General features: G+C 44.8%; 1 protein-coding gene across 1 annotated transcript in view; it reads left to right on the top strand.

The window, feature by feature from the left end:
• The first annotated feature begins 2,118 nt into the window (after positions 1 to 2,118).
• DOCK2 (dedicator of cytokinesis 2) overlaps positions 2,119 to 22,687 on the top strand; it is a 526,484-nt gene continuing 505,915 nt past the window's right edge. The window contains exons 1-2 of the mRNA XM_004696777.2: positions 2,119 to 2,137; positions 2,841 to 2,924. Of these exons, the coding sequence (XP_004696834.2) occupies positions 2,119 to 2,137; positions 2,841 to 2,924 (103 nt within the window). The remainder of the gene's footprint in view (positions 2,138 to 2,840; positions 2,925 to 22,687) is intronic.

The following is a 22,687-nucleotide window of genomic DNA, read 5'->3' as shown; positions in this document are numbered from 1 at the left end:
CCCTGCGCAGGCGCAGGCCTTGGCAAGCAGGCTGCAGGCTGGGCTTTCACCTCCACCGCCCCCTCGGCTGGGGGCCTGTGCCAGGGACCACCTGCCCCATTGCTTGCTGCGGCTCCGGACATGGGATCAGCTCCGGTTGTTGCTGAGCATATTTCAGCACGTGGTCACGCCGGTCATCCCAAAGATGGTGCTGCATCAGGTTTCCAGTGGCCGGTGGCTGGCAGCGCACCACCAGGACTTCGTTCGGAGGCACCCCTTGGTGGAATCAGACCTCCGACCTCCGGGTGAGCGGTGGAACGCTTTAAACAAGTGTTCACCATCCAGACCTCAGACTGGAGGCCAGAACTAGTAACCAGCAGGACTGGGTTCAACAGCCCAAGCTGCCTGACTCCAGAGATCCAGGTTCTTAAAATCCAAGTTCTCTCTATTACCTCTCAGGATGAAGACTTCCTGTCCCTATGCATCCTCACAGAAGCTCCTTAGTAAAAAGGGTGGATAGTGTAGGGGTTCACAGTAAACAACCCCTAGGTTTCCCCAGAGCAGCTCAGAGTCCGTGGCAAGACCGTAGCATGAAGCAGCAGCCAGGGACCACCTGCTATGCAGATGAAGTGAGGGGCAGCGAGTGGACAGGACTCAGGGTATGGTTTGAGTCCCAACCCAAACCAGGAGGCCAAGGGGGGATATTGGAAGACCCCCATCAAATGCTCTGGCCCTCAGTTTGCTCCTCTGTAGAGTGGAAATAAAACCTACCTCATAATTAGTTGTGAAGACAACCTAGGAGGGCAGTGGAGGCTTAGAGAAGCAGCATCCTGTAGGCCCTGGGTTTATGCTCCAGGTGGGCGATGAGCTCAGATTTCTTTGCCATGACCCCTCTGCTGATGTTTGGAATTACTTCTGTAGCTTGTGGCTTTGCTCGCCTCCACAGCTTGGAGTGAACTCATTCTCCTAAGCCAGCAGTTCTCAACCTGTGGGTCTTGACCCCTTTGGGGGTCAAAAGACCCTTTCACAGAGGTCACCCGATTCATAACAGTAGCAAAATGACAGTTATGAAGTAGCAACAAGCATAATTTTATGGTTGGGGTCACCACCACATGAGGAACTGTATGAAAGGGTCACAACATGAGGAAGGTTGAGAACCACTGTCTTAAGCCTTTCCTAGGGACAATCAGCCCAGAGGGGTTCGTTCAGAGCTGTGGAAGGGAGGCTCAGCACATGGGACGTGTTGAGGGGCCAGCTGGCTAAGGCAGGACAATGGGGCAGAGGCAAGCCTAAGCGGCATGTGGTCAGTGTGATGATGGGCACAGGGCTTAAGCCTGGGGCAGAGTCCCAAGCCCAGGCTGGTTCGTTTCTCCCTTCTCCACCCGTCAGCTTCCTTCTCTGAAAGATGAAGGGGGAGTCACTTGCTCACGACTTGTGGCACTGCTCAGAGCCACTGCTGCACCCCAGGGACTGCCAGGGAGCCGGGGAGGTGGAGCACCTTCTAGGTGGTAAATATCCACTGGGAAGCGGGGATCAGTGTGGCCTGCAGGGGCTGGAGGCTGAGGAAGAGGCATTTTTTAACAAACCAGCAAAGGCTGGTTCAGGTGGGTGTGTCTGTCTCCCAGTACTACGGGAGTAGCAGTAACATCACCGTAATTCCACAAGCCAGTGGCTTCAAACAACAGTTTTTGTTTTCTTACAATTCTGGAGCCTCGAACTCCAAACTTTAGACTTAGCCAGTGTCCGTTTCTTCTTGGCCAGTACCCATCAGGGCTCCCTAGCACGCAGCAAGCTTCATCAGACACCTGTCTCCTCCCAGATGCAGGCCTCTCCATGTCTGATCTGCCCTTTGTGTAATCTAGCTAATGTTACATCTTATACAAATATGATTACATTACTAGAAAACCCAAAGAAACTCCATTTCCACGTGGGATTATAACCACAGTTATCCCATAAGAAGCAGACAGACCCCGAAGGAACGAAATGCCAGCCAGTCAGGTCTGACTCATAGCAACCCTGCAGGAGAGAGGAGAACCGGCCCTCTGGGTTTCTGAGACGGTAGCTCTTTCTGACAGCATCTTCTCCTGTGGAGCGGCTATTCATTTGCACTGCTGACCTTGTGGTTAGCAGCTAACCACTATGCCGCCAGCGCCCAGGTGTCGGGGCTTAGAATCTAGAATCTTGGGGAGCATGGGGTGCACAATTAATTTTATAAGAGTGGGACAGAGGCAAGATGGATTTCATTAGCCGCTGCAGGTTGCTGGCCTGGCATTTGAGTGATGGAGAGATGGGCATTTGGGCTGGTTGTCCCCAGGATAGAGCCACTGGGAGGGTGGGGCAGCAGGCAGATGATCCCAATGGTTAAAAAATGGATTGTGAATACTAATCTTTCAGCTACTTCCCAGCCTGCTGGCCTGGCACATCGCTTAGTCTCTGATGGGATCCTAGTTCAACTGTACAGGTGAGATAGAGTGAAAAGGTGTGCTGAGCGCCTGCCTGACACACAGTAGGCAGTGCGAAGATGCTGTCATCTGTCTCCCTCTGTCACACAAGCTGTGGTGGAGGCCTTACACGGGGACTTGGGAGACTCAGGGTTGTTTAATGAGTGGGCCTAGGCTGGCGTTTGGACTAAGGCTTGCAGCAGGTTTCTGCATTAGTTTTGTTTTGGTACTATAATGAATAAAGATTAAAAGTAGAGGAGAGTGCTCATGCCTGGGTTTGGGGTTGACTCCTGTGCTGGGCAGTGGGTTTCTGGGATGGTTTTGACTGGGAGATCCTTCAGTGCTCATGTGCAAGGGGGAGATAGCAGGGGTTCGGGGGATCCAGCGTTCTCACCTGGTTGCCTCTCCTTTCCTTCACAGCCATATACAACTTCCACGGCCGTGGTGCCCGCCAGCTCTCCCTGCAGATTGGAGATGTGGTGCGGATACAGGAGACTTCTGGAGGTGAGTCCCAGCCCAGCTGCCTGCAGAGGTGGGGGCCCTTGGTGATGATGGTGGGAACCCATTGGTACATGCCCAGTGCCACCTCTCAGCCCATCTGCACCTATACCTGACTACCCAACCCTCTGCTACCAAGCAACCCCTGCCAACTCATAGCAACCCTATAGGGTGAAAAGAGCTGCTCCCTAGAGATTCCAAGGCAGACGCTCTCATCCTTCTCCTTCTAAGTGGCCAGTGGGTTCAGACTGCTGACCTGTAGTTAGTACCCCAACTTGTAACACACGAAGGCCCAGGGCCTCACTGCAGTTGCAAAGCTTTACAACCTTGGCAATTCAAAGGGGCCATTCTACTCTGTCCCGTAGGGTGGCTATCTGTTATACCAACTCAGTGACAGGGAGTAGGTTTGGAGGGTTTGAAAGGGCCAGTGAATTATAACTGTGATTCTGGGAGGACTGTTATGTACCTTTGTGTAGTTTGCGCACTGCACAAAGGCATTTGGCTCTGGGAGGGAGCCCTCATCCATCTGAGAGTCCTGTCTTGGGGGGAAATAGCATCTTTTTCTTCTGTGTCTGTTGGGAGAATGGTGCTCAACCAGGAGTGGTGAAGAGGAGGGATTTGAAAATTTGCATAAAGACTAATGGCCTTAAACTAGGTTGAAATCAATATCTCACGTCAATGAAGAAAATAGATACTGGAAGCTTGACTTGGGCATACGAGCCAAATGCACTAGCTAATATGTCACAGTCAGCACCCACTGGCCTAGCTGGACCCCACAGACCACCCTCCTGTAATTCCTAGCAGGAGTGCTTCCTGGGGTAGGATGAGGGGTGGGGCAGAGTGAAGAAGGAAGAAGAGAGGGGTCCCTTCCCCACCAGGGATTTACCAGATGAGTCCTCCTCCTTCCCTGGGATGATAAGGGCGGGCAGGAGAGATATGAGCCACTGTGCAAGAGGCGCCCTGGAAGGGAAGCATGGCGCCAGGGCAAAGGAGGCTGCCGATATAGGAATTGCTGTCCCTACCACACACGAGGACTGTGTTGGGTTCTGTATGGCACTGTTCCCCAGTTATTCCTCACCACAGTCCACAAGACAAGCATTCGCTCGTCCAGCGTGGGGTTAGTCGGCGACTTCCCGGGCCACTGGGCCACAGCACTCTCTGCAGATTGATGTAGTGGGGGGCACACATGTACCTGCTAAACCAACCAACCAACCAGCCAACCCACAAGACTCTTTGGAGCAAAACAATTTGGTATTTCAAAACTGCATTACAAAGACTCATTGTGGGGGGGAATAAACCCATTTTCATCTTCTTTACCTTTATGCTTTAGCGTGGTTTCTATTCTGGGTTTTATCTGAGGAGACACTGGGCACTGTAGCACCCACAGGTCTCTAAAGAGGCTCCAGTTAAGACCTTTGTACCCACTGGGTGAATGAGATGGTGGCAGTGGAGGGTGGGGATGTTTTTTTACAGACCCAGAGCTGCGATGCCAATCCCCCTGCCCCATGTCCCTCATTTTCCCCAAGTCTCTACCTTTCACAAGCCCATTTCTACTCAGAGGCAGATAACCAAACTGTACTGGCCAAGCCAAGAGACCAAGAATGAAAATGTAGGTGTCCCCCACTCTGCTCATTCTCTCTCATGTGCTGGATGGAGGGAGAGAGCTACCCTTGAGGCGAGGCTGAAGGTGGTGACCTTCAGTAGAACAGATTGGAAGATGGCCCAGCCCTGTGTCCTCCCTCCTCCAAGTCACCAGCTTGTTCAAGTCCATTGCTGTGGAATATGCCGATCCCTCTCACCGAGGTTCTCCCTTGCCCTTGCTGGGACGATGTTTCCTCCAGCAACTGTTTCCAAGGCCAGAGAGCCAGATGTTCTCTGTGATCCATGAGATTTTCCTTGTTTAATTTCTGGAAGTTTTTGGGATTTTTGGTAGTCTGTCTTAGTCTGGAAGTTCTGCTGGAACCTGTCCACCCTGGGTGAGCCAGGTGGTATTTAAATACTGCAGGTGAGGGGATTGCAGTGAATGAGATGCGGCAAAAGGTGTGTGAATTGCTGATTCTGCTCTGTAAACCTTCACCTAATTCACCGTGAAAAGTGAAAAATAAGATAAAATACGGGTAGCATAATTACTGGCATCACAGTGACACACAAGCCTCCACAGTTTTGCGGTCTTCTCTTCTCCTTGAATGCTCATCTTGAGAAACAGGGACAAGACCTCTCGTTGGCAGTTGAGAAACTGAGGCTCAGGGTGGAGCAGTGACTTGCGTGAAGGCATATCGAGAATCCATGGGCATTGTTCTTGTGCCCATACCTACATTTCCTCTTCCACCTCAGCTCTGCCAAGATGGTGGAACAACATTGGTCATGATTGTCTTTGTCCTACCTTGTGAAGGTTAGAAGAGTATTTCCTTCGTTACAAGCAGATTTCCTGGTGAGAGCTCTTCAAGGCAGTAAATTCACCAGCATTCAGTGCCGGAAGGGCTAGCCTTCCTGTTCCCCGGGCCGGGCCTTGATGGCCCTCTCCAGAAGGACTGCACTGGCTGATCCAGCCTGGGGATCAGCATTGTCATCTCCAGTCTTGTTCTTTGGTTCAGGTTTTCCATTTGTAATTCTTTTTTTATTAGACTGTCATAATGCTGTCTGGTAACAAGCAGTTGCAACACCTTTCTGGAAGGAGCTGGGGCATTTTAATTTGGTAATGCATTCCACTTCATGAGTACTTTGAAGATACAGTGTTCAGGAGTCTGTTAGAATGATTCTGGATAGCTGAAGAACTGGCTTAGAAACTGTTAGCACGTATCATGCATACTTACGTTGCTCACACAGCATTTTCAGCCTTACTGTAGGGAGGGCCGAGCTTTTCCCAAGAGACCAGGTGGCATAGTGGTCATGCGTTGAGTAGCTAGCAGCTGGAATCACCGGTTGCTCCTCAGAAGAAAGATGGAGCTTACTGTGCCCCTAAAGAATCGCAGACTTAGAAACCCCCAGGGTCAGTTCCACCTTGACCGAGAGGGTTACCTTCAGTTGACATCCACTCAATGGCACTTAGTTGGAGAGAGGTTTCTGTGGGAGTTCCTGATGGTGAAGGACACTCAACTGCTACCTGAAAGGTCAAGGGTTCAAGTCTACTTAGAGGTGCCTCAGAATAAAGGCCTGGTGATCTACTCCTGAAAACCCAGCCAATGAAAAGCCCCTGGTTAAAAAGGAAAAAAAAGATTAAGACCTCAGTTCATATCCAACCCTGACCTGATTTATACTTCAGTCTGTCTCTATTTTGTACACACGGGCAGTCTTTAAAATTAAGAATTCAATACCCCTAAAATTAAAAGAAAAGCCCCTAGTGCACAGTCCCACTCTGACACAGGTGGACTCACCAAGAGTAGGAATCGATTTAATGGCAGCTGGAACTCTGTGGTGTAGTGGTATGCACTGGGCTGCAATCTGCACAGTCAGCAGTTCCAGACCACCAAGAGCTCCACGGGAGAAAGACCGGGCTTTCTCCTCCCGTCAACAACTGCAGTCTCAGAAACCCACAGGGCGTTCGCTGTGAGTCAGCACTGACTGGATGGCAGTGAGTTTTGAGGTAGAGGCCGCGAGCGGACCTGGGACAGGTGCAGGAGAGGGAGCTGTGGAGGGTCTGAAACCAGGTCTGCTTTCATCTGCTGTAGGGCTGGGGGTGGGGGGTGGGGCTCGTCTGAGAATGATGATGATCATAAGGAAAAACCAAACCAAACAAAAAGATGTTTACTATGGCCATATAAAAAAATGGGAAAGTCACAATGTTAGTCAAAAGTCAAAATGGGGTTCTCAAAGAATAAGGATATGTTCATAAAATCTCTGGTAGGGAACTATTGGCGAAGTAAAAGGCTGCCAACTAAGAGGCATCAAAACGAAGTATGTAGAACTTTCTGTTGTACGCAGGCTCGCTCTGCGTAGAAACCAACCCAACGCACTCTACCACACGGTAACAAAACAGAAATCTGAACGCTGTGACCAAAGAAAATAGCGGCAAGCCTGCCGTCCCATCAAATCCATTTTTTAAAGTGTATTAAAATTATGTTTATGACTACTCAAAAGAATCATATTATTAAGAATCTGAACAATATAAAAAATCCAATAAAATTGAAGAGCTAGGTGGAGGATGGATTTACTTCATGAGAGCACTTTCATGGTTGAATGAATACTATTTTAAAAGGAAGCATGTAATTGACAAAACGTAGCCGCTCCAATCATTTAATGCATTTTGTAACTATATTTATTTGAGAGGAGTTTTTCAGGAAATCTTACTTGTGATAAAGAAACCTGCAGTTGAAGTTCATAATTTCCTTCAATTTCACTTTGATTCATTGTTTTTCTGCTAAATGTGGTGATGATTGGATTTGAGATTTTTATTCACATAGTAGCTTCCCTGGGTGTTTATTTTTATGAGGGTATTTTAAAAATATTATTTTATCTATTTGTCTATCTGATATGCTAGGCGGAATCCATATAAACGAAATGCCTACCGGAGTGACATTAATGGTGTTTTTCTTTTCTTTCTGGGTGTATTAGTCTGGGTACTTTAGGGAAACAAATCCACAGCAACTGATGTATAAGAGAGAGTTTTATATAAAGGCTAAGTGCACATCAAGAAAACATTCTAACCCAGTGCTGCCCAAGCCCACAAGTCCAACATTAACCCTTTAACCTATATGTCCGACACCAATCCACAAAGTCCTGCTCCATCTCACAAAACAGAGGCAATGATGCCGACTGCAGGAGGAAAGCTGAGTCAGTGAATGTGTAAGCATCTCAGCACTGGCAGGGGTCTCCACATGGCTGCTCCAGCACCCAGGGCTGCATCCGGGTAGGTCCATGTGGCTTCTTCTTCGGGATGTCTTGCAGGAAGTCAGCCTTGCAAGCTGAAGCAGGGAACTGGCTAAGGCAGCTGCACCCTGGTGCGACCATCACAAAGCAAGAGACCCGAGAACTCCAAAGGCGAGTCTCACTGAGCCATTTGTCCCACTGCCCTTCAATTAATCCCACATGTGTTTATCGGCCAGGTTGGCACAATAAACTAACTCACTGGGCAATGGGATTTAGGATGATTATTGTAGCTTAGTTTTTTCTCCCACTTAGTACGAATTCTTTATAATAGTACATATCAGTTTGATCCCAAGACAACACTGTCTTGAAGGCTGTAGGTGCATTTGCCCAGATGTTCTTGTTGCTGGATGTGGTGAGTCCATTCTGAGTCAGAGCAGCCCCATGCGACCGAGTGCAAGTGACCCACAGGGTTTTCTATCTACAGAAGAAATGCACCGTGTGTGTCTCTGCCCCTCAGACTTGGGGTAAGGATGAGGCTGTCTGCTTCTGTACAGATGGTCAGCCTCAGGAAGCTTATGGGACAATTGGACTCCATGCTATAGGCTGATAGGAATCAAAATCATGTTATGCCATCAGATTTCCCCTTGGAGATACCAGGTGGGTTGGAACCATCAACCTTTTGGTTAGCAGCTGAGCCCTTAACCATCATGCCACAAGAGCAATAAATGGTTACTTCTGGATAAATGGTTACTCCTGGCAGGTTTAATTGAATTTTTTTTTAATCTTAAAAAGGTTTTCAAATAAATAAAAACGTAATTAATTTTTTTTTACTACCCTATTTCATTCCTGGACTTACCAGTAATTTTTAAATAGAAAAAAACCCAACCTGTGTGGGAAAGAACATGGAATTTCAATAGAGAGCTTTTCCGTTTCCACTGCCTACGAGCTGATCTGGGGCGGGCAGACAGACTTACATTTTCTCATCTATCAACTTGGTTATCAACCCCTCGCTTCCTGGGCATGTTGGAATGAGGGGATAGAATGAAAGGGTCCACTACCAGGCCAGCCACGATGCCCTGGTGGTGTGGTGGTTATGTGCTAGCCTACTAACTGCAAGGTCAACCATGCAAAACTACCAGCTACTCCAAGGGAGAAAGATGGGGATGGGGCTTTCTACTCATAAACACTTACAGTCTCAGAAACTGGCAGGGGCCGTTCTACCCTGGCCCACAGGGTCGGCATTGACTCGATGGCTGTGAGTTTGGTTTTGTGGCTCATAGAAGGTGCTCTGTGTTGGTGAGTTCCATGCCTCCTTCCTATTTCTGTAGAATTTTAGCTACATTGGCAGATATGTATATTTACAATATGGCCTAGATGGATTGAGAAATAGTAATCCTTTGGTTACCTAGGATTGATGAGGTTTGCCTTGCCTTGTCTGTCTACTGAATTTACTCAGCTGGATAAATGTAGGCGGAGGAGGGGGGGGGACTCTGGCCTGTAACCATAGACATGCATGAATTCCTATTCAACAGAGCTCAAATATTTTGATCAACTTTTTATTACACCTACTCCTCACTTGTTGACTAACTCATTATCTGACCTTTTGCATTTATGACAATGGTAAAAATTGACTATGCAATTACTTTGTGCATGACCAACAATGCCTAGGTGTGAGGTGAAGTATGGCTGCTGTGATGATCAAGGTTAGGTGTCAACTTGGCTAGACCATGATTCTCAGTAATCTGGCCATTATGCTATGACAAAATGTGTCAGTTACATAATCATTTCATTTGGCAATTATGCAATGATATAGTCATGCTCCATTTTGTGATCTGGTGTGGTCCAATTTTTGTGTAATGCTGATTTTTGCATAATAGCTTGATTTTTGCAACTCAATCATGTCACTGTGTGAGGAGTGGGCATGTAAGGATAAGAATGGTTCACTGAGAACTCCGGGAGTTCAGACTGTTCTTGCTAGAGAGTCAATTTCCCCTTGTGGTGCATTCATGTGTTACAAAGTAGACTTGCACTTCACAGGCTTTGTGTCAGGGTAACCTGCCCTTAACAAATATCAAGGCCTGTACGCGCAATTGTATGGTTATAATATATAAAGATTATAGTAAAGTCAAAGAATAAGAGAAACAGAAGACAGAGTAAAATAAAGGAGTCAGACACATTTCATGGTAGCATGCTCACCTCAGTCCTGCTTGGTGGTCCTCGTGGGGATGGGAGATGAGAGGAGGAGAGGGGAGGAGGAAGGAGAGGGAACGAGAGGAGCCGGGAGAAGAGAGCATCTTTATTGTTTTGGAGCTTTTATAGGTAGCCATCAGTCATGCATATTCTAGAGTTACACACCTACTTCACACGGCGGGTGGTAATCACAGTAAAGTCCCTGAGCTCACAGGTGAGGAAGCCCAATACCTGCATTGGGGGAGGGCATGAGGGGGGGGGGTGCCTCCTTAGGAGGAGATAAGCAAAGAATGTCTGCTTCTACTGGGAAACAAAATCAACAATGTGCTCACTTTAAGGCAGCATAGCTGTTAGGGGAGAATCTGTGGGAATGACATTTAAAGTAGAATAATGTGTTTGTACTTTATTTCTAATTTAGCTTTCCAGTTGCCCTCTGTTATAAGTTGGGGAATATAGTCCTGGTCATATTTCCCTCAGTGTTAGTTTCATACAGCCTTGCAGGACTGGGTTTCATGGATGCCTATGGCTAGGCCATTCTTTCATAGCATCATTGGTGGGTTCGAAACTCCCACCATCAGGTGAGTACTCGAGTGCCTACTTCTTGCACCCTCTATGGACTTTGTTGCTGTTGGTCAGTCCCATGGAATCCACTCTTGACTCATTGTGACTCTATGTACAATAATGCCACACTCTGCCCAGTCCTGTGCCATCCTCACTGTTGTTGTTTGTATCCACTGTTGCAGCCATGGTGTCCATCCATCTGCTTGAGGGTCTTCCTCTTCTTTGCTACCCCTCTACTTTACCAAGTATGATGCCCTCTCCAGGGAATGGTCTCTCCTGACAACATGTCCAAAGTACGTAAGAAGGAGCCCTGCCATCCTTGCCTCTAAGGAGCACTCTAGCCTTCCTTCTTCTAAGATAGCCAAGTGTGTCCTCTTAGCAGTAGCAGTCCAGGGTCCTTTCACATTCCTCTCCAGCACCACAATGCACATGCACCAGTTCTTCCATTTTCCTTCTTCATTGTCCAACTTTCACAGGCATGTGAGGCAATTGAAAAACAAACAAACAGGTTGAGTTAGGAGCACTTAAATCCTCAAAATAACATCCTTGCTTTACAAGATGCTAAAGAGGTCTTCTGTAGCAAATTCAGCCAAAGCAATGCATCTTTTGATCTCTTGACTATTGCTTTATGAGTATTGATTGTGGATCGAAGCAAGACAAAATACTTGATAACTGCAACCTTTTTTATTTCTAGTGGCTCACACAATTGTAGAAGCAGGTGAGTCCAATCTAATTCAAGTCTGTGGGTCAGATCTTAAGCTGGAGGCTTTTCCTGAGTCACATAGCTGCTGGGGATGATGAACCAGGAAGCAGGAAGACGAACCAGGAAAGAAGCTGATAGAGTATTCAGCTGGTCAGGCTCCTGGCTACAGTGTTGAATGAATCCAAGGTCAACAGGCACTATAGCAGACTGCTGATAGCTCCCAGGATTGGCAGGCCATGTGGTGAACCATCGGCTTAAGTCCAAAGAACTTGGACTATGAGACAAATGCAGGATCCAGATCGGTCAAGCCATCTCAAGAGTCAGCTGAAATAGGACCAGAACACATTCCCTGAGGAAATTGTGATTTGAATAAGAAGGCTTCACCCATCCTATTCCTCTTATAACTGCTGCCCACAGGAGATCCTATCATAGAGTTGGTTTCGGTGTTAGGTCAAATCACGGAGAAGGCCTCAGCTGCCGAACTACTGAGAATTTGCGCCCAACTAGTTGACATAAAACCTAGCTCTCATACTGTCTCATTGAGAATCATCTTCTTTTTTGCAATGACCTTATACTTCACCAAGCATGATATTTATTGCTTTGCAGGGACAAGTCTGATAACATGTTCCAAGTATGTGAGACGAAGTCTCATCATCCTCAGTTCCAAGAGAATTTTGGTTGTGCTTCTTCGCAGACAGATTTGTTTGTTCCTCTGGCAGTCCACGGTACTTCCTGTACTCTTTGTCAGCTCCACAATTCAAAGACATCAATTCTTCTTTGGAATTTCTTTTTCACACACTAGCTTTCATATATCTATATATCAATAGGAAATATCATGGATTGAGTCAGGTGTCCCTGACCACAAATCTCAAAGTTATTTCGTTGTTCTTTAGCAATTTAAAGTGGCCTTGTGCAGCAAAATTGCCTACACAGGACATTTAATTTCTTGACTGCTACTTCCTTGACATTGAATGTTGATCCTAGCAGAATGAAATCCTGGACAACGTTGATCTTACCATTATATTGTCTATTGGCCCATTTATGCTGACTGGTTTTCTTTACATTTTTGTAATCCATATTGAAAGCTTCCGTCTTTTATCTCCATCAGTACATGCTTTAAGTGCTTCAAGGGCATGTCACTTGCCTATAGAAAGTTGTTAATGAGGCTTTCTTCAATCCTGATGTCTCATTCTTCTTCATGTATTCCAGCTTCTTGGATTCTTTGTTCAGCAAACAGATTGAATAAGTGCAGTGAAAAGATACAACCCTGATGTCCACCTTTCCTGAATTAAAACATGCCGCATCCCTTCATTCCCTTCTTATGAGTACTTCTTGTCTCTTATACAGATCCATCCATTCTTTGTGGTGCACTGGCTTCTGTCTTTTGATCTTTCTTGCATAATTCAATATTTTGCCTGTAGAATTCTTCAATATTAACTCAAGGCTTGAAATTTTTCTTCAGTTCATTCTACTTGATATATACTGACTGTGTTCTTCCCCTTTGGTTTCTAATTCCAGGTCTTTCTATCATAATGCTTTACTTTGTCTTCTTGAGTTGCCTTTTGAGATTTTCTGTTGAGCTCTTTTACTTCAGCATTCCTTCCATTCACTTTAGCCACTCTCTGGTCAAGAGTCAGCTTCAGAGTCTCTCCTGGGACCACTCTGATCTTTTCTTTCTTGTTTTTTAGATGACATCTAGCTTGCTTCATGTGTGATCTTCTTGATGGGTTTGGTCATTAGTGTTAAATGAGTCAAATCTGTTCTTGAGGTGTTTTCTAAATTCAGATGGAATATACTCAAGGTTATCTTTTGGCTCTTGTGGACCTATTTTAATTTTCTTCAGCTTCAACATGAATTTGCCTATGAGCAGTTGATGGTCTATACCACAGTTTGCCCCTGGCCTGTTTTGGCTGATGACATTGAGCTTCCTCATGATCTCCTTCCACATATGTAGTCAAGTTGAATTCTGTGTATTCCATCTGGTGAGGTCCAGCTGTGTAATCACCACTTACATTGCTGAAAATTTGTATTTGCCATGAAGAAGTCATTGGCATTGCAAAATTATGTCATGTGAGCTCCGGCTTCATTTTGTTCATCAAGGCCATACTTTCCAACTATTGAGCCTTCATTTTTGTACCAACCTTCGCATTCCATTCCACTCACCAGTAATTATCAAAGCATTGTTATGGTATGTTTGATCCATGTCAGACTGAAGAATTTGGCCGAATTCCTCAATTTCTTCATCACTGGTGTCAGTGGTTAGAGTGTACATTTGAATAGTAGTTGTATTAACTCATTTTCCTTGTAGGCATATAGATATTTTCCATGTAAGGCAGAATTGCATTTCAAGATAGAGCTTGGAACTTTTTTAGGATGATGAATGTGACCACCCTTTTCTCCTGATTTTTTCTCATTCTGACTAAGTAAACCATAGGACTGTCTGATATAAAAATGGCCAATACCAATCCATTTCTACTTCACTGGTGTCTAGGATATTGATCTTTACGTCTTCCATTTCATTTTTTGACAACTTCTGATTTTTCTAGATTTATACCTCTAGTACATTCCACTTTCTTGTTCTGAATGGATGTTTGCTGCTGTTCTAATTTTGGTTCATGTTTCATCAACAAATGAAGGTCCCAAAAGTTTTGCTCCACCCATGTCATCAAGGCCCACTCTGCTTGAGGAGACAGCCCATTCCTAGTTGCCATTTGAGTGCCTTCTAATTTGAGGGACTCTTCCTCCGGCATAATAGCCGCCCATGTTTCCCTGGTATCCATACAGTTTTCTTCTTACTCTTCCCTTGGTCTGGAGGCTTTGCCGAGACCTGTTCACCATGGGTGACCCTGCTGGCATAGCTTCCAACAGCACAGCAACACGTGAGTTACCACAGTGTGACACACTGACAGATGGGTGGGGACTATCCCAATATTTGTTTCTCAGTCCATATGATATTTTTCGGTCTGTTAAGAGATAGCCTAAACAGTTTGTGTCCTGATTTTAGATGTGCAAAATACATGAACTATATTTTAATGCTAATGCATGCAAGTTCTTTGTTTTTTGCTTTTTGCCGACAGGAATAGGGGGAAGGGGTGGCTGTCCAATATTTTTGTAAGTGGGCTATGCTTTTTTTTATTTTCTTGACAATAGCAAGTAAAAAACTAGCATAATGCATAGGAAAGTGACAATGTACAGTTGTCAAAAAAGCTCAGAACACATGTATTATTATTTTCATAAAAAATGGTGTTTATCAAGTACTCAGACTTGCTCATGGTGGAAAAAACACTAGAAATCAAAACTAAACAAAGCGGCATTATTTTCCCTCCCATCACTGCCTTCCATCACAGGTGGTTGAAATCTTTGCTGATCCTTAATGGCATCTGAAAAAAGACTTCTTGTCAGTTTATTGCTCACTTTCTTATTCTCTTGCCCCAGCTTACACGAGGCTGGAGTTGGAGCTCGGAAGGGGTTTGGGTTGTTCTCGTTCCCTTCTGTCCCCCTTGCTCAGAGAAACTCAATGCCTGGCCAGTCCTTTACACATATAGCTGTAGAGCTAAGGGATGAGATGACAGATGCCCCCCACATCTCTTGAGTGAAACTCCTGGAAGGCCTCCCCTATACTTCAATGTAGTATTGGGATGGGAGAAGCTCCTACTTCTAAAGACTGACTCCTCTCTCTCTCTCTCTCTCTCTCTCTCTCTCTCTCTCTCTCTCTCGCTCTTAAATTGCAGTGGGTAGGAGATATTTTTGGGGGTAGACAAGCTTGTCTAGTTGCTTCTTTCTTAGTAAGCCCTCGAGAAGGGGTGATCTGTCTCACCCTTAATTATTGTCTACTTTACTCTTCCTTTCTGGAACAACAGGAGCAGTCCTATTCCACCCAGTAATCCACATGCCTGTCCAAGCCATGTCACTTGACTTTCGTAGGGAAGACGGTGAAAATTCTATATGAAGTCTGCCAGGGACTAGTGGAATTTGCTGCACAGTAAAATAAAACCCGAGAAAGAGGTGAGAGAGCACATTGGTAGAGGGTCTTCTGTTTTTTATCAGTAAGCCACAGCTTTGTTTTCCCTATTGTTTCTAGAAATGAGTCTATCTGGGGCATACCATTCTGACATGATGATTCTCACTTAAAAATAACGTGCTCTTTCTAAGTCAGCCCGTGACAGGGTTTCATTGTTGCTGTGGTGGCAAAGAGGTCCAAACAATGAGCTTTTGAAATCTGCCACTGGCAGAGTTGGCCTCCCCCAGAGCAGTGCAGCAGGTCTCATGCTAGCTGCTAGGAATTTCATCAATGGTGATCTGGACCCATCCAGGTGGTTTTTATTTTTTTATTTTTTGCTTTTAGGATGAGAGAAGCCATTAGGAACACTTAGCAGGAAATCTTTTTAAAGTGCCACTTTTCAGAGAGATAGGCCTTTGTTAAGGTCTTTTCCAGAAACAGGCCAGTATAAAAGAGACCCCATTTTCATAAGTAAGGCTGCTGCATTATGGGGAGTGTGCAAGTGATGTTTTCCCCCTTTCTGAAAGAGGGTGAGGCAGACACCAGGAAAGCTCCATTATGTTGAATCTGAAGCGCGTCTCATTTGCTTTTCTGATATGGAAATGTGTCGAAAGGACTTCACTTGATTAAAAATAACAACAAAAATCCAACACAGATATTCCAAATCTATAGGTTTCTGGAGTAAAATAGGATATATGCCCTTGTTTTCATAATTATTATGCTAATTTATTATTTTTAATAGAGAGGAGGACATTTACTAACTTTTTTGAGTACTTTTTTACCTAATTTAAGTCCCATAAGTCAGGCACTAATTAGTATCCATGTTTTATAGATGAGGAGGCTCACAGAAGTTTAGTACCTTGTCCAAGAGCACACAGGCATTCATTAAGATGTGTATCTCTGTACAAATTCAGGTGTGGATTCCAGTGCTCCCATTCATAATTATCTCTCAGTACCAGCTTCTGTTCGTTACTGGCCTGTCAGTTTGTTGTACTGTGGTGGCTGGTGTGTTGCTGTGATGCTACAAACTATGTATGTGGCATTTCAAATGCCAGCAGGGTCACACAAAGTGAACAGGTTTCAGTGAAGCTAAAAACACTACAGACAACACATTGGCTGCTCACTTCAGAAGTAGCCACTGAAAATCTTATGCCTAGCTTCCAAACATGATCAGACACTGAAAGTCTAATGAATAGAAGAAGAACATTGTCAGGGATCGAGCCAGAGGGTGGGCCCCTGAGGTCAGCGGGTCCTGGAAATGTGACTCAGGAGCAGATGCTTTCTCATCTCCCAGTGACAGGAATGGGGAAAGTCTGTGGAAGTGGAGCTTTTGGGATCTCCATTTGCTGAAGGGGCACACTCAAGGTAGGAAGAAACAGGTGCGAAAATCCTCTAATAACTGAAGTTGGAATGCTCAAATGTTCACAAATCTAGAAAAATTAGAAGTGGTCAGAAATGAAATGGAATGCATAAAGATTCATATTCTAGGCATTAGTGAGCTGAAATGGACTGGTGTTGGCCATTTTGGATCAGAAAATCACATGATTTACTATGTTGGAGGAACAGCATTGCGTTCATTGTGAAAAAGGACATTTCAAGATCAATCTTGATGTTTAATGCTGTCTATGATAGGATTTAAAAAAAATCATTTTATTGGGGGCTCGTACCACTCTTATCACAATCCATACATCTATCCATCCATTGTGTCAAGTACATTTGTACATATGTTGCCATCATCATTCTCAAAACATTTGCTTTCTACTTGAGCCCTTGGTATCAGCTCCTCATTTCCCCCCCTCCATTCCTGCTCCCCCTCCCCCATAAACCCTTGATAATTTATAAATTATTATTATTTTGTCATATCTTACACCATCAACGTCTCCTTTCACCCACTTCTCCATTGTCCATCCTGCAGGAAGGAGGTTATATGTAGATCCTTGTAATCTGTTTCCCCTTTCTCCCTCACCTTCCCTCCACCCTCCCAGTATCCCCACTCTCACCACTGGTCCTGAGGGGTCCATCTGTCCTGGATCTATATACTTTCAAGGAAATCAATCAATACAACTGTTATTATAATTTATGCACCAATCAGAAAAGAGTGATGAAGAAATGAAGAACTCTTCCAATGGCTTCAGTCTGAAATTGATCAAGAATATACTCACGATGCATCGATAATTAGGGGTTATTGGAATGCAAAAATTGGACACAAAAAGGAAAGGACAGTAGTTGGAAAATCTGGACTTGGTGATGGAAAGGAAGCTGGAGTTCACATGGTGGAATTTTGTAAAACCAATGACTTCTTCATAACAAAACTTTTTGTCAACAACCCAAAAGGCAACTATACATATGGACTTCTCCAGAGGGAATTCACAAAATAAATAGACTACCTCTGAGAAGAGACAATAGAGAAGCTCAATACCAGCCTTTGAAACCTGCCAGGGCTGAATATTTATTCCTCATATGTAAAGGTCAGGTGGAATCTGAAGAAAATTAAAACAAGTCCACAAGTGCCAAAATATGACCTTGACTTGATCCCACCTGGATTTCAAGAATAGAGTTGATTCATTGAACACTAATGACAGAGGACCCGATGAGCTGGATGAGGACATTCATGAAGAAAGGAATCGGTCGTTAAAAAGACAGGAAACGAAGAGAAGCTCCAAGTGGAGGTCATAAGAGATTGAAACGAGTTCTTAATTGTCAAGTAGCTAAAGCCAATGGGAGCAATGGTGACGTCCCAGAGCTGAATAGGAAATCCCCAAGAGCAGCTGGAGAAGACAAAGTCAAATACTATAATGGAATGGGCAAAGACCCAGAGGTGGCAAATCAACGAGGAGGAACACGCTCAGTGTATCTGAAACGGAAAGAACTCTAGAAAAAAAAAGGCAAACCTCAAGTTGAAATATTGAAACATTCTATGGAACTGTGGCGGGAGCGTCAAAAGAAGATGGAAAGAACACAGAGTCACTGTACCAAAAAGAGCTAGTCGACATTCCACCATTCCAGGAGGTAGCACAGGAGCAAGAACCAATGGTGATCCAAGAAGTCCAAGCGTCACTGCAGCCATAGGCGAAAGCAAGGCGCCAGCACCTGAGGGAATTGCAAATGACAGTTGCAACACGGCCGGCGCTGAAGCACAGGAAGCGCTCTCTCATCCATCCATACCCAGAAATTTGGAAGACGGCTACTCAGACATCTGCCTAAAAGAGACCCATACTTGTAAGCATTCCAAAGTAAGGACACCCGGCAGAATGCTCAAATGATAGAACAATATAATGGCTATCACACAAAAGTAACATTTTGCTGAAGATCTTACAACAGTAGTTGCAGCAGTACATTGACAAGAAGGTGTCAGAAGGTCAGGTTGTGTTCAGAAGAGGAAGTGGAACAAGGCAGACCATTGCTGATGACAGATGATCTTGGATGAAAGCAAAAAAAAAAAAGAAAAATCAGAAAGGTATTTACTTGTGTTTGATTGACCATGCCAGGCCAAGGCATTTGTTCATAATGAACTATGGCTGATAACCTTGAGAAGAATGGAAATTCCAAAACATTCTGCTGTGCTAATGAGGAACTTGTACATGGATCAAGAGAAGAGAACAGGGGAATACCTGCATGGTTTGAGTTTTGAAAATAGTCATTCTAGGAGTAAAGAAAGGTCTATTCCATTCATTTGCGCGCGCGTGCTCTCTCTCTCTTTAGTTGGGTTGCTTGTCTTTTTGTTGTTGTAGGAATTTTGGTCGATGAGTATGTTAGACTGTTATCAGTGACGGGCATCCCCCCACTTTTCAAAAGCTGCCTTTACACCACTTAGCTTTTAGGAAAGACTCACACCTGCACCTGTTTTTGCTCACCAAAAGGTGAAAAGCGAATCTTACATTGGATGGCCTGCAAGAGAGCTGTGAACGAGGCACCATCTTCCCTAGAAAGTGCACTCAACACTTCAGCATGGAGCCGCCATAGCTCTGAGCTCCGTCTGTGAGCACTATATGTTACTGTTACTTTAGGTGGTATGTGTTATTTGGTATGATCTGGTGGGTTAATTTTTGGATCTGGGAATGTTCAAAATGTTTTCTCATATAAATTAACAGTAATTTTTTTCTTTATATAATCAAAATCCTCTTCTTTCAGATAATGAAAGAAACCTGTATATAATTTCCAAATATTTCCTTCCCACCCCCCATCTTCTTGGTTGTCTTTTCACTTTCCAGATAATGTCCCTTGATGCACAAACATTTTTCATGTTAATGATGTCCAGTTTACCTACTTTTTATTTTGTTAAAGCTGGTGCTTTCGGCTTTATAGCTAAGAATCTATTGCCCAAAGAAAATATGAGTAAGCTAAGCTTACAGAATATAGGCTAGGCAGATGCAAAGGCATTGAAGAACCCCTAATAGAAAGCTAGAGCTGGGAAAGTAGGGAGCAGACTGTAAGGGGAGGGACTTGCCAAAGCGATGAAGCTCCTGCATCTGCTCATGCTGAAGTTACTGATAGCAGCTAAGTTCAAAAGAAGATGTTGGAGAAGGTTCTTGGGTTGGAAAAAAGGTGAGGATCTAAGACAGGGTGCCAGAGGAATGCACGCTGCAATTCGGCATTAACTCGGGGTGCACATGGAGACTAGATCACTAGACGCCGGGCTATCATTCGGTGTTCCTGCTATTTGAAATCGTGTGCGTGCGTTTTTGATTTTTCTTTCTTCCAATTGCAGCCGCTCGGTCAATCCGTCTTGTTGAGGGCCTTCCTCTTCATTTTACCAAACAGTGACTGCAGCAACAAGCTCAGGCACAGGACCAGTTGTGAGGACGGGGCAAGACTGGGCAGTGCTTCCTTCTGTTGTGCATAAGGTTGCTATGGGTCGGAACCGACTCGGTGGCACCTGACAACAACAACCGGCTGCAGGGTCTGTAGGAGTCAGGTGCATTTCATTTTGGCATTTATAAAGTAGGCAGGGGGACAAGTTTGAATAACTGACTCTTCAAACTTTTCCCAAAGAATTTATTTTCTCATCTCCCCATAGGATGCACTTTGTGAGTTCTCTGTTTAAAAATTAAAAAGACTGTTGCATGAATATTTATTAAAATCCTGTTGCCATTGTTCTATATAAGGCTTCCTTTTTTCTCCCCAACAGTTTTATTGGCATATAATTTGAATATCATAAAATTCAATAGTTCAATCACATCAAGAAGAGATGTACACTCATCACCACAGTCAGTTTCAGAACATTTTCTTCAATCTTATACTCATCCTTACTAGCTTCCCATTTCTCCCAAACCTCCCCTGCCATACTCCCAAGGGATCATGAATCCAGTTACTGTCTTGATAGATTCACCTAACCTGGATTTCATAAACAGAATAATATTAAAAAACTCACACAACGACCCCAAAGCTAAGAAGAATAACAGATAAAACCTCAATCGAAAAGAAAAGAGCAAATGTTACAAACTAGAACAAATTTTAAGGACTCATTAGAAGATCACATGATAGGGCACTCAAATTTAACCTAACGGCGTTTGCAACAATCCACTTTCCAGTGCATTCTGCAGGATAGCACGTCTGTTCACATCTCTGGTCCATGGTCTGAAGGGATTCTCCAGGGGCTTAATCCATGTGTGTTTCCCCAGGTACTTCTTTTGTTTTTTAAATGGCAACAGATTTTAAAAAAATCATTTTATTGGGGGCTCATACAACTCTTATCACAATCCATGCATCCATCCATTGTGTCAAGCACATTTGTACATTTGTTGCCATCATCATTCTCTAAACATTTGCTTTCTACTTGAGCCCTTGGTATCAGCTCCTCATTTGCCCCCACCCCCTCCCTGCTTCCCCCTCCTTCATGAACCCTTGATCATTTATAAATTATTATTTTGTCATAGAAAAGTGGGTGAAGGTAGACTCGGACAGTGTATGGCAACAGCTTTACAATGGGTCTAAAGGGAGATGGAGTGTAGAGAAGGTTTACCTGCCTGTCAGTTTTATGGAAGCAGGTTGCCAAGTCTTCCCTTTGCAGCATTCTTGGATGGGTTCAAACTCCCAGTCTTAGGTGAGTGGTCGAGAGGACATCCATCCTCTTCGTCGGCAGTCAGTCAATGAAAGCCATCTGGAGCATATAGGGAGCTCACCATGAGTGCTGAATGCTGGCACGCCTCTTCCACCTGCTGGAATCCCAACATTATCATCCTCTCACAAGTGGAGGTAGGATAAATCCTTCCCCCAAATTCAGTGGGTAGGTGGGGGAGGGGTGGGGGGGCCTCACTGGAGACTTAATTCTAGAAAGACCCAGCCCAGAGCCATGTATAGAATAAGTGCTCCCTCAGTGCGGGTTGAACTTTGCATCTGGGAGCCAGAACATGATTGCTGGGCACGAGAGTCAGTGTTTGCTTACAGCCTGGAGAATTAGGAAACCCAAAGGACGTGCAGAGGCAACTGAATGCTGAGTGTCAGCGCAGGCAAAGACTCTGGATGCAGGAAGCCTGCACTCTGGACCCCGACAAAGCCCCTGCAGGAGAGCAATAGAAATAGATTCCACCTTTGATAGGAACTGTTGGTAGCTTGCAGTGCTTTCTGGTAGGTTATTGTGGCCAGGGCTTGCAAGTAGGTTCAGGTCACTGCAACCAAGACAACCTGTGCTGTTACCATTTCATGGGGGACCACATCGCCTGACAGCTTTGCATGCTGGCTTTGAGGTCTCACAACCTTGGGCGTGGACCCTGCTGTGTGCACTTGGCCCAGCACATTCACTGAACAAATCTCAATTTGCTCACCTGTAACATGGGATTGAGGAAGTTTCGTTCACAACATTGACAGAAGGATTCAGAGAGAATACATATATAGCATTCTCTGTACAGTTTTGCATGCATTAGGTGATCCATAAATCATAGCTAATGGAAATACTAAGGATCCCTTGTGGCTCAGGAGCTAAGGGCTCACCTGTGAACTGAAAAGTTGTTGGTTGAAACTCACCCGGAGGCTTTGCAAGAGAACAGCCGGTGATCTGCTCTCCTAAAGCCCACAGCCCAGAACACTCTGTGGGGCTTTTCTGCACTGTCTAGATGCGTTGACATGAACTCAAAGTCACCTAGCAACCACAGTCATCACATTGCAAATGCACTCATAAACTATCTCATTGGTGGGTTGGGGCAGCATTCCAACTGTTGGGAGGTAGGTAGGGGATAGTGCTGTAGAATGTGGGCTATGGAGTCAGATGCTTGGGATTACAATCCAGCTGTATTCTGCTGTGGCTGTGTGACCACCAGCATGCTGCTTAACCCCTCGGTGCCTCCCTATTTCACTTGCAGTTTTGAGGCAGTAACAGTTGTGAATATTAATTTTTTAAAATCATTTTATTGGGGGCTCATACAACTCATATCACAATCCATATATACATCAATTGTATAAAACACATTTATGCATTCATTACCCTCATCATTCTCAAAACATTTGCTCTCCACGTAAGCCTCTGGCATCAGCTCCTCGTTTTCCCCCTTCCCTTCCTGCTCCCACCTCCCT

Source organism: Echinops telfairi, unplaced genomic scaffold (assembly GCF_000313985.2).
Source record: "Echinops telfairi isolate 266 unplaced genomic scaffold, ASM31398v2 ScPeMD7_7469;HRSCAF=8507_0, whole genome shotgun sequence".
Taxonomy (NCBI): domain Eukaryota; kingdom Metazoa; phylum Chordata; class Mammalia; order Afrosoricida; family Tenrecidae; genus Echinops; species Echinops telfairi.
Note: the sequence above shows the minus strand (reverse complement) of the source record. Positions and strands in the feature narration are given on the sequence as shown.